General features: G+C 34.1%; 1 protein-coding gene across 2 annotated transcripts in view; it reads right to left on the reverse strand.

Moving 5' to 3' along the window:
• Positions 1-14,805, reverse strand: part of AGMO (alkylglycerol monooxygenase) — a 334,118-nt gene that overhangs the window by 144,026 nt on the left and 175,287 nt on the right. For both annotated transcript variants that reach the window (XM_041727450.1, XM_041727449.1), the window contains one exon: positions 7,723-7,805. In XM_041727450.1, the coding sequence (XP_041583384.1) occupies positions 7,723-7,805 (83 nt within the window). The remainder of the gene's footprint in view (positions 1-7,722; positions 7,806-14,805) is intronic.

The raw sequence follows: 14,805 nt of genomic DNA on the forward strand, positions 1-14,805 counted from the left end.
CTGGGCCAAAGGCAGGCGCCAAACCGCTGCGCCACCCAGGGATCCCCTCTTAAATATTTTAAATTGTGAAATTAACTATACATGGAGAGAAATATATAAAGCAGAAATATGCAGTTTGATGATTTCAACAAATAAAAAACCTCATAATCACCACTCAATATCAGCACCCCTAAAGATAACACCTCCTCAATACTACCACTTTCCTTCTACCTGAGAAAGAATCACTACCCTTTTATGGTAGTCATAGCCTTTTTCTCTTTTTAAAATTTACATGTTTAGACGTTAGCATAAATTATTTAAAACTATTGTACATATATATTTTTACTTTTTATAAATGGCATTATATTGGTTCTTTTAAAAGATTTTATTTATCTATTCTTGAGAGACCCAAGAAGGGAGGTAGAGACATAGGCAGAGGGAGAAGAAGGCTCCCTGGAGGGGAGCCTGATGCGGGACTAGATCCCAGGACCCCAGGATCAAGAACAGAGCCAAAGGCAGACGCTCAACCACTGAACCACCCAGGTGCTCCTAAATGCCATTATATTGTACACACTCTTTTGCACCTAACATCTTTCACTTAGTCTTGTTAATGAGATACACCTATGATGTTGCACATAGCACCAGTTCATTCTTTTCACTCTTATAGAGCATTCCATTGTGTTAATATGTCAATATCCATGCATCCGTTCACCTCGTAAAGGACATTTGGATTGTTGACAGCATTTGTTTATTATGAAAAATACTATCTGAACATTCTTTTACATGCTTGGAGTTAATATAGTATATTAATATAGTATATATGTTAATATAGTATATATGTTAATATAGCATATATGTTCAAATTTAGTAAAATTATCAGTTTTTCAATAGATATCACAATACAAATTCTTCCTTCAGTGTGTGAGCATTTCATCAATAGAGATTGTCAACACTTTTAGTCATTTAGGATAAAAGGTATTTACTACTTACAAAATTTGCAAAAAGCATTTCCTATTTCAAGGTTTTATTTTTTACTGTCTTAATGAGAGTTGATTATAGAAGAATTTATTTTCTTAATGTTATTATAGTCTGATTAATCAATTTACCTTTATGATAAGGGATTTTTTTGTGCCATTTAATATTTTTACCTACATCAAGGTTATAGAGATATGTTACTATGCTATTTGCTGGAATCTATATTAGTTTTCCATTCATTTTTAAATCTGTAAGTCCCTGACCCCAGAATTAACTTTTTATGGTGTGAGATATTTATCAAGTTTATTTTTCTTATTCCTATGTGGAAATCCAGTGTTTCCAAGACCATTTATTGAAAAGACAGCCTTTTTCCACAGCTCTGCAGGGACACTTTTGTCACAAATCAAGTATATATATATATATATATTCGTAGATCTGTTTCTAGGTTCTCTGTTCTAATCTTTGTGCCAATAAAACATGTCTAATTACTGTAGCTTTATAATAAATCTTGACAGCAAGTAGAGCAACTACTGCCATTTTTTTTAACCTCAAGACAGTGTTGGCTATTGTAGGTCCTTTGTATTTCCATTTACATAGATCTTAGAAAGACCCTGACAAATTCGAGGAAAAAACCTTTTACAATTTCAATTCCAAATATATTAAATATGTAAATATTTTGGTGAGAATTTATAATCTTTATAATGCCAAGCATTCCAATCTATGACTATAGTTATCTCTCCATTTATTTAGTTTCTTATTTTTCATATTTCAATACTTTGATAGTGTTTTACAGAGATCTTTTACTCATTTAAGTTTTTATTATTTTTTAAGATTTTATTTATTTATTTGAAAGAAGAGAGAGACCACAGTGGGAAGGAGAAGAGGGAGAGGGAGAGGGAAAAGCAGCCTCCCGCTGAGTGGGAAGCCCAATGCAGGACTGGATCCCAGGACTTAGGATCATGACCTGAGCTGAAGGCAGACACTTAACCAACTGAGCTACCCAGGCACCCCTTAAGTTTTTAATTCCAGTTAGTTAACATATAGTGATATATTAGTTTCATGGGTACAATATAGTGATTTGACAATTCCATACATACCCCACTGTTCATTACAAGGAAGCTCCTTAATTTCCATCACCTATTTCACCATCCCCGCATTCACCCCTCCCTTCTGGTAACCATCTGTTAGTTCTCTATAGGTAAGAATCTTTCTTGTTTTTTTCGCTCTTCCTCTCTCTTGTTTTCCCTTTGCTCATTTATTTTGTTTCTTCCACATATGAGTGAAATCATATGGTATTTGTCTTTGACTTATTTCACTTAGCATTATATTCTCTAGCTCCATCCGTGTTATTGCAAATGGCAAGATTTCATTCTTTTTATGGTGGAATTATATATATATATATCACTCTTCCATATATCCATTAATCAATCAATGGACACGTCTTGGGCTGCTTCCATATCTTGGCTGTTGTAAATAATGCTGCTGTAAACAAAAGGGTGCATGTATCCCTCTGAATTAGTGTTTTTGTATTCTTCAGTTAAATACCTAGAAGTGCGATTACTGTTTTCCACAGTGGCAGCACCAGTTTGTATTCCCATTGCAGCACAGGAAGGTTCCTTTTTCTTCATATCCTCACCAACGCCTGTTGTTTCTTGTGTTGTTGGTTTTAGCCATTCCGATAGGGATGACGTGATATCTCGTAGTTCTGATTTGCATTTCCCAGATGATAGGTGATGATAACCATATTTTCATGTGTCTGTTGGCCATCTGAATGTCTTCTTTGGAAAAATATCTGTTCATGTCTTCTGCCCATTTTTTAATTGGATTATTTGGTTTTTGGGTGTTGAACTGTATAAGTTCTTTATGTATTCTGGATACTAACCTTTTATTGGCTATGTTATTTGCAGATATAGCCTCCCATTCAATAAGCTGACTTTCAGTTTTGTTGATTATTTCCTTTTTGATAAGCTTTTCATTTTGATGAAGTCATAACAGTTTAATTTTGCTATTATTTCCCTTGCTTCAAGGGACCTAACTAGAAAAAAGTTGCTATGGCCAATGTCAGAGAAGTTACTGCCTGTGTTCTCTTCCAGAATTTTTATGATTTCAGGTCTCACATTTAGATTTTTAATCCATTTTGAATTCGTTTTTGGTGTATGGTGTAAGAAAAGCAGTCCAGTTTCATTTTTTGGATATGGCTGACCAGTTTTTCCAACACCATCTATTGAAGAGACAGACAATTTTTAGTCCCCATTGGATATTTCTTCATGCTTTGTTGAAGATTAATTGACTATATAATTGTGGACTTATTTCTGGGTTTTCTATTCTGTTCTATTGATCTATGTGTCCATTTTTGTGCCAGTACCATATCATTTTTATCACTAAAACTTTGTAATATAACTTGAAGTCCAGATTGTGATGCCCTGAGCTTTGCTTTTCAAGATTGTTTTGGCTATTTGAGGTTTTTTGTGGCTCCATACAAATTTTAGGATTTTTTGTTCCAGTTTTATATATCTCTTACATATATAAATGTTGGTATTTTGACAGGGGTTGCAGTGAATGTGTAGATTGCTTTGGGTAGACATTTTAACAATATTTGTGTTTTCCAATCCATGAGTATAGAATATGTTTCCATTTCTTTGTATCATCTTTGATTTCTTTTATCAGTGTTTTACAGTTTTCAGAGTACAGGTATTTCACCTCTTTTGGTTAGATTTATTCCTAGGTACTTTATATTTTTGATCCAATTTTAAATGGAAATGTTTTCTTAATTTCTCTTTCTCCTGTTTCATTATTAGTGTATAGAAACGCAACAGATTTCTGTATACTGATTTTATATCTTGCGAGTTTACTGAATTTCTTTGAGTTCTAGAAGGTTTTTTTGGTGGATCTAGGGTTTTCGATGTAGAATATTACATCATCTGCAAATAGTGAAGGTTTTATTTCTTGCTTACCAATTTGGATGTCTTTTATTAATTTTTTTCTTTTATTTCTTTTTGATGTCACATTCGTATGGCTAGGACTTCCAGTACTAGATTGAATAAAAGTGCTGAGAGTGGAAATCCTTGTTTTGTTTCTGACTTTACATGAAAAGCTTTCAGTTTTGCCCCATTGAGGATTACATTAACTGTGAGTCTTTTGCCTATGGTCTTAATGACGTGGAAGTGTGTTCCCTCTGTTCCTACATTGAAGGTTTTTATCTTGAATAGATGTACTTTGTCAAGTACTTTTTTATTGCATTTATTGAAGTGATCATGTAGTTCTTATCCTTTCTTTCTTTCTTTTACTTATATGATATGTCATTTTGATCAATTTGTGAATATTGAGCTGCCCTGGCAACACAGGAATAAACCCCACATCATCTTGGTGAGCAATCTTTTTAATATATTATTGGAGTTAGTTTCCAGTAGTTTGTTGAGGATTTTTGAATCTTTGTTCATCAGAGATCTTGGACTGTACTTCTTTTTTGGGGGTGAGGTCTTTATCTGGTTTTGGCATCAGGGTAATGCCTCATAGCAAAAGTTGGGAAGTTATCCTTCCTCCTCTATCTTCTGGAATAGTTTGAGAATAGATATTAACTCTTCCTTAATGGAAGGATTGTCAGAAGCCATTTATTTAGTCCTGGAATTCTGTTTGGTGGGAGTTTTTTGATTATTGATTCAATTTCTTTTCTGATTATCAGTCTGTTAATTTTTTTTTTTAAGTTCTTGTTTCAGTTTTGGTAGGTTATATGTTTGTAGGAATTTATCAATTTCTTTGAGGTTGGCCATTTTTTGGCATATAGTTTTTCATAATATTCTTTTGTAATTATACTTCTGTTGTGTTGGTTGTTATTTTTCCTCTCTTATTTGTAATTTTATTTACTTAAATCCTTTCTCTTTTTTTCTTGATAAGCATGGCTACAGTTTTATCAATTTTATTGATTTTTCCAAGAACTAGCTCCTGGTTTTATTGATCTTTCTATTGTTTTTTTAAGTTTCTAGATCATTTATTTCAGCTCTCATCTTTATTATTTCCTTTCTTCTGGTAGGTTTAGGTTTTATCTATTGTTTTTCTAGCTCCTTTAGGTGCAAGGTTAAATCAGTTAGTTGAGATTTTTCTTGTTTCTTGAGGTAAGTCTGTATTGCTACAAATTAACCTCTTAGAATTGCTTTTGCTGCATCTCAAAGGCTTTGAACTATTGTGTTTTCATTTTCATTTCTTTCCGTGAAATTTTGATTTCTTCTTTTATTTCCTGGTTTATCTATTCATTGTTTAGTAGCATGCTATTCAACCTCCCTGTATTTGTGTTCTTTCCAGATTTTTTTTCTTGTGGTTGACTTTTAGTTTCATAGCATTGTGGTCAGAAAAGGTATGACTTCAATCTTTTTCAATTTACTGTGGCTTGTTTGGTGGCCTAATATGTGACTTATCCTGGAGAATGCTCCATGTGCACTCAAAAAGAATGGGTATTCTATTGTTTTAGGATGGAATGCTCTGAATATATCTGTTAAATCCATCTGGTTCAGTGTGTTATTCAAATGTGTGTTCCCGTTTCAGTTGATTTTCAGTTTAGATGATCTATTGATATAAGTGGGATATTAAATTCCCCTACTATAATTGTATTATTATCAATTAGTTCCTTTATTAACTGTTTTATGTATTTGGCTGCTCCCATGTTGCGTGCATAAATATTTTCAATTGTTATATCTTGTTGGATTGTCCCCTTTGTTATTATATAGTGCCCTTCTTTGTCTCTTGTTAAAGTTTGCATTTAAAATCTATTTTCTCTGATATGAGTATTGCTACTCAGGCTTTTCTTTGACATCCATTTGCATGCTAAAAGTATCTCCATTTCCTCACTTCAATCTGCAGGTGTTTTTAAGTCTGAAATGAGTCTCTTTTAAACAGCATATAGATGTGTCTCTCTTTTTTTTTCTAATCTCTTTTGTTACCCTATGTCTTTTGATTGGACTCTTTAGTCCATTTACATTTAAGTAATTACTTATAGATATGTATTTTTTTGCCATTTTATTACCTGTTTTGTGGTTATTTCTGAAGCTTTTCTCCAATCCTTTCTTGTCTTATCTGTTTAATGGCTTGCTGGTTTTCTTTAGTGATATATTTGGATTCCTTTCTTTTTATTCTTTGCATATTTAGTAGTAATTTTTTTATTTATGGTTACCATTTGGCTTGTATATAATACCTTTTGCAAATAGAAATCTGTATTAAGTTGATTGTCATTTAAGTTTGAACCCATTCTTTCTTTACTCCTCTCTTCACCATGTTTTAAGTATATGGTGTCATACTTTACATCCTTCTTTTTTTGGTATGAGTTCCTTGACTGATATTCTACAAAAATGTTCATTTTTACCACTCCTGTGTTTCCCACCTTCATACTGTCACTGTTGGTCTTTCCTTTCCACTCAAAGAGTCACCTTTAATATTTCTTGCAGGGCTGGTTTAGTGAACATGAACTCCTTTAGGTTTTGTTTTTCTGGAGAACTCTATTTCTCCTTTTATTCCGAATGGTAGCCTTGCTGGATAGATTATTCTCAACTGCAGATTTTTCCCATTGAGCCCTTTGAATCATGCCACTTCCTTCTGGCTTGAAAAGCTTCTGCTGAAAAATCTGCTGATAGCCTTGTGGAGTTTTCCTTGTATGTAACTTTTTTTTTCTTGTTGCTTTTAAATTTTTTCTTTATCACTATGTTTTGCCATTTTAATCATATGTCTCAGTGTGGATCTTTTGTTGATTTTTTGGAAGTTCTCTGTGTCTCCTGTATCTGGATATCTGTTTCCTTTCCCAGATTAGAGAAGTTTGCTGCCTCCGTTTCTTTCTCTTCTTCTGGGACTCCTATAATGCTAATGTTACTGCTTTTCATGGGATAACTGAGTTGCCTAAGTCTAATCTCTTTTTGCATAATTCTTTTTTCTCTCTTTTGTTCAGCTTGATTACTTTCTATTACTTTTTCTTTTAGGTCACTAACTTGGCCCTCTACTTCTTCCAGCCTTCTGTTCACTGCATCAAGCATGTTCCTAATCTCATTTATTGCACTCATCATCCCTGATTTTTTAAAAATCTCTGTTTCAAATTGTGTAGGTGAATGCAGTTTCTGGCTAGGGTAGTTATTAATACAAATTTCTTTTTTTTTTTTTTTTCAAATTTCTTTAAATATGCTGTGGAGGGCAGCACCGGTGGCTCAGTGGTTTAGCGCCGCCTTCAGACCAGGGCGTGATCCTGGAGACCCGGGATTAAGATTCACATTGGGCTCCCTGTATGAAGCCTGCTTCTCCCTCTGCCTGTGCCTCTCTCTCTCTCTCTCTCATGAATAAATAAATAAAATCTTTAAAATAATAAATAAATAAATAAATACATACATAAATAATAAGCAAGCTATGTGAAGGAAAGGACATACTCTTTAAGTACACAGCACACATTCTGGCATATATTGAAGTGTTCAGTGGCAAAGGAAAGTACTCAAATATGTTTCGTATTTTGTTAAGTACTTAGACTTATGGTCTATGTTTTGCCAAATTACTCATTACATGTATAGGTTTTCATTAATAATATTAAAAACCTAGATTGCATTTAATATGCTTAGATTTAAAATGCACTCTTGATTATAAAAATCAGATAAGCTGCTATTCTGTTTAATGTAAAATATTGTGAAATTATAGGTTCAACTTTATTTTTTAATAAAAAATGATGATGAATATCAAAGTTTCACATATATTTTTAAAACAACATTATAAAACTACAAAAAATGAAAGAATTTCACTTCTTGCCTTTGATCTAGAAGAAATCCAATGGAAGTCAATGTTAGGATAATGAAGCAAACCCTCAGAAGGAGGGTGGCCTGTGATAGTGCCTGTCAAGGAAACACAGAGACAAGCAAATTCTTTAGGAGAGTTACCAAAAGGAACATCAGAATTTAAAACTGTCAAGAAAACCCACCTCAAATTTTATTTTATATTACACCATTTGTCACTGACATTTTTTCAAAAAGGTTGAATACACAGAGGACATTTTGGGTTTCCTAATGGCATTTGATTATAAGAGCTGGACAATTAGAGAATGAATTGGACACTTAAATTGCTTAAAGTGTTCTTTCTAAAAATTCTCCTCTATGTTTTGATTGATAATTTTTTGAAACACCTATGTTCCCATATATGGAGAAATCACATACATTTTTATGAATAAATAAATATCAGATTGCAATAGCTATTTTTAATATCATCAATTTAATACAGAAAATATTTAAAGGAGGATGTGTTTATGAGTGCAAACACATAAATGGAACATATTGTACAAATATATACTTATATATTTGGTGAAATCTAGAGGTTCATATGTACATGTCAAAGGCTATCTTTTGAAATATTGTAACAAAACAACATGTTTCATTATAATTATAAAATTATTCATTTTGCTTACATATCAAAATTTAATAATAATGTTTATTGAGCATCTACAATTTTATAGCTTTCATGTTATGTGTTTCATATACTTTAATCCTTTTTATACTCCCTACAACCTTCCACATAAGGTATCATAATATCTGTTTCACATATGAAAAAAAATAAAATGGGAATCAAAGGATTAAGTAAGTTATCCATCATCACACAGAAATAAGTGATGCTTCTGAAATTCAAAATCACCTTCCTGGGCAGCCTGAGTGGTTCAGCCGTCCACCGCTGCCTTCAGCCCAGTGATCCTGGAGACCCGGGATCAAGTCCGACGTCGGGCTCCCTGCAATGGAGCCTGCTTATCCCTCTGCCTGTGTCTCTGCCTCTCTCTCTGTCTCTGTGTCTCTCATGAATAAATAAATAAAATCTTTAAAAAACAAACAAACAAAATCACCTTCCTGACCTCAAAATGTGACAATGGTGGATAAATATGAGCAACAAACTTAAAGAGGACAAGGACAGAGATCTAAATTGAGGTTAACATAACTATTGTTTAGAGTCAGATGAATAGTGCTTTAGTTTAAAAATGGATCAGTGAAAGCAAAAAGTTGGATACACATCCCCTGAAGGATTCCCCTACAGAGAGACTGTGTAATGTTTTGGTCACTATTTAGCCACTTTGTTGTATCACACTAATGCTGTTTATGTTTCACCCTAATGAGAATACCAGAAGTGCAATACAACAAAGTGGTTAAAATAGTGATCAAAACATTATGCAAACACTATCTCTCTGCTTTTTAATGAAATAACAAGGTAATTTCAACTCACTGTTAACTAATATATACACCTACCAAAATTGTATCTGTCCAAAGTTATAAACAATAAGCAAAAGCTATCAATTGCAGCTGTTGTCCGCATCCAATAGCCCAGCTCCACACCTCCTTGTAAATCAACCCTGACCTCATGGCCAACTTACAACACCTCCCTATTCACTATCATATGCCCAGATGGCACCCAGAATTGATAGGGATTTAAAACAAAGCAATAGTTTAGTAGATGAGTACAGAAAAGTAATAAAAATATGAATAAAAAGTATCGTAATATTTAGGGATATGGGGACAGAGCTAGGTATCAGATATAAGAGGGCATGCTCAGTGGACGCTACAATGTTTTAGTGAAACACTAGTTGGGTATGCAGAATTCAGCAGCGGCTGCTTTGGGATAGTGCAGCAAAAGTACCAGAAAAATATTTTCTTGGTGGTGGAGGCAACTGGGTGTGCTTGAGCAGATTAATGGTTGCTTAAGGGAAACATTTTGTCTTTAAAGAAAATTACTGTTTTCACTATTTTTGCTTCATTTTGATTCCTTAGGAGAAAATTCACATGAAAGAAAGAAACTATTTGTGCCCAAAAACTATAGCATGATTTTAAATGCTCTGTAAGAATATGGGATTGGAATTATGAATTGAATCTATAAGCCATGTAATCATAGGCAAATTATTTGGCATTCCTAGGGCTCTTTTATGTGTTTGGTACAACTGAAATAAAACATGGATTTGGCAGCAACTATAATAAAGTACTGAGAAGAGTGCTTGGCACAAAGCTAACTAATGGTTATGATAAGAATATCATTGTTGTTATTTTTAGGCTGTCCTGCTTTTTCAAGTGGTACTTGGGTTAACCTTAATGAATTACCATAAAATAAAGAAGCAAAAATCAAAGGTCCATTAACTCTTTCCAATATCATTGGAAATTCAGAGGAATGTGCTAGGCACATGGTATGTAAGAATTTAAAAGAGTGGGTAAGAAAGACAAAATCCCTGCCCTACAAATCATACTACTTTAATCCCTGATAATATGTCCATAGGCCAGCAACACTAGAGCAAAAGGAGAAAAAGCATAAAATAGGATGTATAGGCTTTGACCATTATAAACACTTTGACTCCTGTGTTTTAAACAATCTGTGAAATGACTTAAAGCTTATTAGTTTTTTATAACAAATAAAATTTTATTTTTCTTTGGGTTGAGTCCCATTTCATACCATACACTGCTGATAAATCTTTTTTTTTTCTTTCATATAAAATAGTGCTGTCCTAAACTGCTAAAATGGAATTATTCTTAATTAGCCTTTGAATGCATTTTAAGTCTTTGTCACCAAAACAACAACAACAAAACTAAACCACTGTGAGGAAGGCCATAACTGTAAAAAGCTTTATCAAGCAAGGAATTATTTTTCCTTTTTAAAAATGATCTCTCCGGATGCCCGAGTGGCTCAGCAGTTGAGCGTCTGCCTCTGGCTCAGGGCGTGATCCCAGAGTTCCAGGATCGAGTCCCACATTGGGCTCCCTTCATGGAGCCTGCTTCTCTCTCTGCCTCTTTCTGTGTTTCTCATGAATAAATAAATAAAATAATTTTAAAAAAATAAAATAAAAACGATCTCTCAAATCAGCAGTTCATTTTCCCTTATTTCCATAGAAGTTTCCCAGTGCAAGATTCACTGTCCAAATCTGTATGCCTGAAGAACTCTACTTCTGTTCAACTTCCATTTAAGTAGATGGGAAGAAAAAAAAAAAAAACCTCAGGAAGCATCTTTAACTACATAGGAACTCTAGAATTACATGCTTGCTTCAAAGTGCTTAAACAATCAATGAGTTTGTGGGATTCCTTCCTTTGCTTACAGTATAAAGAAGAAAGCCTTTTTCTTCTCAGATGGGGATATTACCTCTTCACTATTCCATGGGAGAACTTTGCTGATCAACATAACTACTTTTCCTATTTCCCTACCTGACATATCTCACAAAGGGAAATATCAGCTCCATACACTATGTTGTAAAATAATAGTATGCTTCTATATAAACAATTTCTTTTTTAAAAACTCTAGATATTGGGTGCCTGGGTGGTGCAGTAGGTTAAGAGCCTGACTTTTGGTTTCAGCTCTGGTTGTGATCTCAGAACTATGAGATCGAGCCTCACATTGGGCTCCATACTCAGCACAGAGTCTGCTTAAGACTCTCTTTCCTTCTCCTTCTGTCCCTCTCCCTGCTTGCACTCTCTCCCTCTCCTTCTCTCTCTCTCAAGTAAATAAATCTTAAGAAAAAACCTTGTGTATTGTCAAAACGTTTTGATAATATTTTCTATGATTTTTTCAAAGGACTTAGAAATGAAAATGTCTAGATACTGATATTATAACAAAGTAGTAAAATTTTAGGATTTTCTCTAGCAGGTGTCTGAGAAGAACTACCGAAGTCTTATTTTGAAGTCAAATTGCTTATCTTCCTAAGCATCTTTAAAAGGAGGTCAAAATCATCTAATACTAAATTGTGGTGATTTCTGATATGAAGGCAGTGGATTGGGTTTGCTGGCACACCTTCTAGGAGGCTGTGTCATTCCCCCCTGTGACTGTGGGCTCCACCTTCCCATTGCCTTGAGCTGCTGGATTTGTCACACTGAAACTTGAGGCTTGAAGATACTTAGTATTGCAACAGACACAAGAATAGAACCCCCAGGGTTACTATAATACAATATATAATTTGTAATTTTTGTATATGAATCTCAAAAATCTATCTTGAAATAAGACCATGCTTTTTAAAAAAACTGTCGATATTGACTATACTATTTCTTTTCTAAGTTATCAGAACCTGCTAGGTGGTTACTACTGAAGCCTATACAAAAAAAGAATGTGATTAGAATGAACATTTTCTAGAATTCCAAACAAATAAACAAGAAGCAAAGAAACTAAATATATCAAAGGAGAAAATATATTGGCTAAAAAAGATAGTGAATATATTGTTCAGAAACACTGAACTGATATGTAATTACTACATTTTTACATAAAAAAGTAAGGAATAAAAGCAAAACATTGCATTTTAAAAACTTTAATCGAATACCTAAAGAACAGTTATGTTACAGTTATACTTTAAGCTATGATTCCACTCCATTAGAAAATGAATGTGTTCCTGACAAGATAGAAAAACAACAGCCAGTTTACCCCTCACTTGAAAAAATATTTATCTGAAAAAAAAAATGTTTTCAAGACACTGAGCATAAGGCAACAAAGGTCAGTGATTCCCAGAAAATGAGATATAAATGACATAACCCCTATTATTGTCCCAGTTTACTACTTTGAGAGAGTTTCCAGGCCACAGAACAAAGGGAACACGGGAATTTGGGGACTTTCTGAATTGAAGAAGTAGAGCTGGGATTCAGCATTTTGAGGACAGAATGCCAATAAAGAAAGAGCTGCATAGAGAGAACTCTAGAAATCTGCAGAAAGTGCCCATCAAGTCCAGTATTTCAGGTCATGCACATGAGAAAGCCATCAGAGGCCAGAGAAGGATTACAGCTTGCAATGCGAGAGCTTGCAAAGTGCTGGCTCCAGCAGATGTTCTCACCAGACAGACGGGATAACCTCATGGTTCACTGGGCATTGGGTAGAGAACACAGAAGAGTCTTGCCTCAATATTGGGTAATAATTAATCCAAAAGGCAACAACCTCAGAACGCAAGGTCCTACCGAGATTGCTGGGAGATATCCATTTTGACATAGTATCTTTCTTGGAAGTTCAGTAAAACTATTTTGGGGGTCAATGAAGACATTCTAAATTATCAGTATCCACTTCAAGCTCTCACTGAAATCTGTACACCAACTTTTGCTATACTTGTGATAGAAAACTCTTTTTTCCATTTAAGAAACAAGTGAAAATGTAAGCTATGTATCTTTCAGTTATTTATCAAAATACAAAAGAAAAAAAGAAGTGTTAAAAGATTGACTGAGAAAGACTTTCTTTTCATGAGGATTACTTTTAATGAAAAAATAACTCCTCAGAACTGTGAATTTTAACTTTGAGTTTCCAAAGCTGAGTGAAAATGTCTAATTTTTACATATTTTTCATAAATCAAAATGTGATATTACTTCAAATTATAAACAGTTTTATAGTTGATTGTGTTTAGTATTTTTAAAGGAGCTGCCTGATAGGGATCAAAGTTTGGGGAAAAAAAAAAGTTTGGGACAATACTAATAATATGACGTTTAATTTCACAGTTAATATTTCATTATTTGTATAAATGATATATTTTTAAAAGATTTTATTTATTTATTTATTCAAGACAGACACACAGAGATAGAGAGAGAGAAGCAGAGACACAGGCAGAGGGAGAAGCAGGCTCCATGCACCGGGAGCCCGATGCGGGATTCGATCCCGGGTCTCCAGGATCGCGCCCTGGGCCAAAGGCAGGCGCCAAACCGCTGGGCCATCGAGGCTGCCCTATAAATGATATTTTTTAATGTGCAGTATCCCACTTAATCATAGTGTACAAAAATTATATTTTTCAGGGAGCCTGGGTAGCACAGACGATTAAGCATCTGCCTTCAGCTCAGGTCATGATCCCCGGGGTCTGGAATTAAGTCCCGAGTCAGGTTCCTTGCTCAGCGGGGAATTTACTTCTCCCTCTCCCTCTGCCTCTTCCCTCATTCTGTGTCCTTTCTCTCAAATAAATAAATAAAATATTTTTTAACAATTATATTTTTGGGGGATCCCTGGGTGGCTCAGCGGTTTAGCGCTGCCTTTGGCCCAGGGTGTGATCCTGGAGACCCGAGATCGAGTCCCACGTCGGGCTCCCGGCATGGAGCCTGCTTCTCCCTCTGCCTGTGTCTCTGCCTCTCTCTCTCTCTCTCTCTCTCTCTCTCTGTCTCTGTGTCTCTCATGAATAAATAATAAAATGAAATCTTTAAAAAAAAAAACCCAGACAATTCTATTTTTCATTAGAACTCATGATCATCACTTTTCTGAGCTCCTGAAGCCTATGCCTCTTAGAAGGTAGCTTTTAAAAATATCCTTTAGCAGACACTTAATACATTTATTTCAGGCTTTCAGTTATAACTGATGCTTATTTTAGCTCACATGTTTGTTTGTTTGTTTTTCACATTACTTTAGATATCACCTAAAAACTTTAAGAAATTAAATTAAATCTCAATGGGCTGCACTGGAGTTAAAAAAAATCAAAACAAAACAACAACAACAACAACAAAAAGTAGACCCTGGATATTGACTTGAGAGATTTTGTGTAAGACATAAACTAGATCTAATTTGCCCAAGCTACACTGTATTATGAGAGTACAATTAAATATAGTGATTTTTTTCAAAGAGCCTGTTAAAATATGTCCACATGAAAACCTTAGTTACAACATTGCAGTGCCCATAATATTTTATAGAATTCAATATACAGGGGAATTCAAAACTATAAAAGTATGTTCCCAAATTTATATTGGATATTCTCAGATGCCTCATTAACTTGAAATATATAATCAAATAATCTGTGTTAAAAAAAAAAAAAACTACCTGTGGAAACTTTCTTACACATTCTAAGACTCTGTGAAAGATTCAAACTTTTTTGAGTGTGTCTATTATTTAAAAGAATAGCATTGCCTTTACAGTTTTACTTTGGAAACACGCTAGTGTGTCCAT

This window comes from Vulpes lagopus, chromosome 13, assembly GCF_018345385.1.
Source record: "Vulpes lagopus strain Blue_001 chromosome 13, ASM1834538v1, whole genome shotgun sequence".
In the NCBI taxonomy this organism is placed as follows: Eukaryota; Metazoa; Chordata; class Mammalia; order Carnivora; family Canidae; genus Vulpes; species Vulpes lagopus.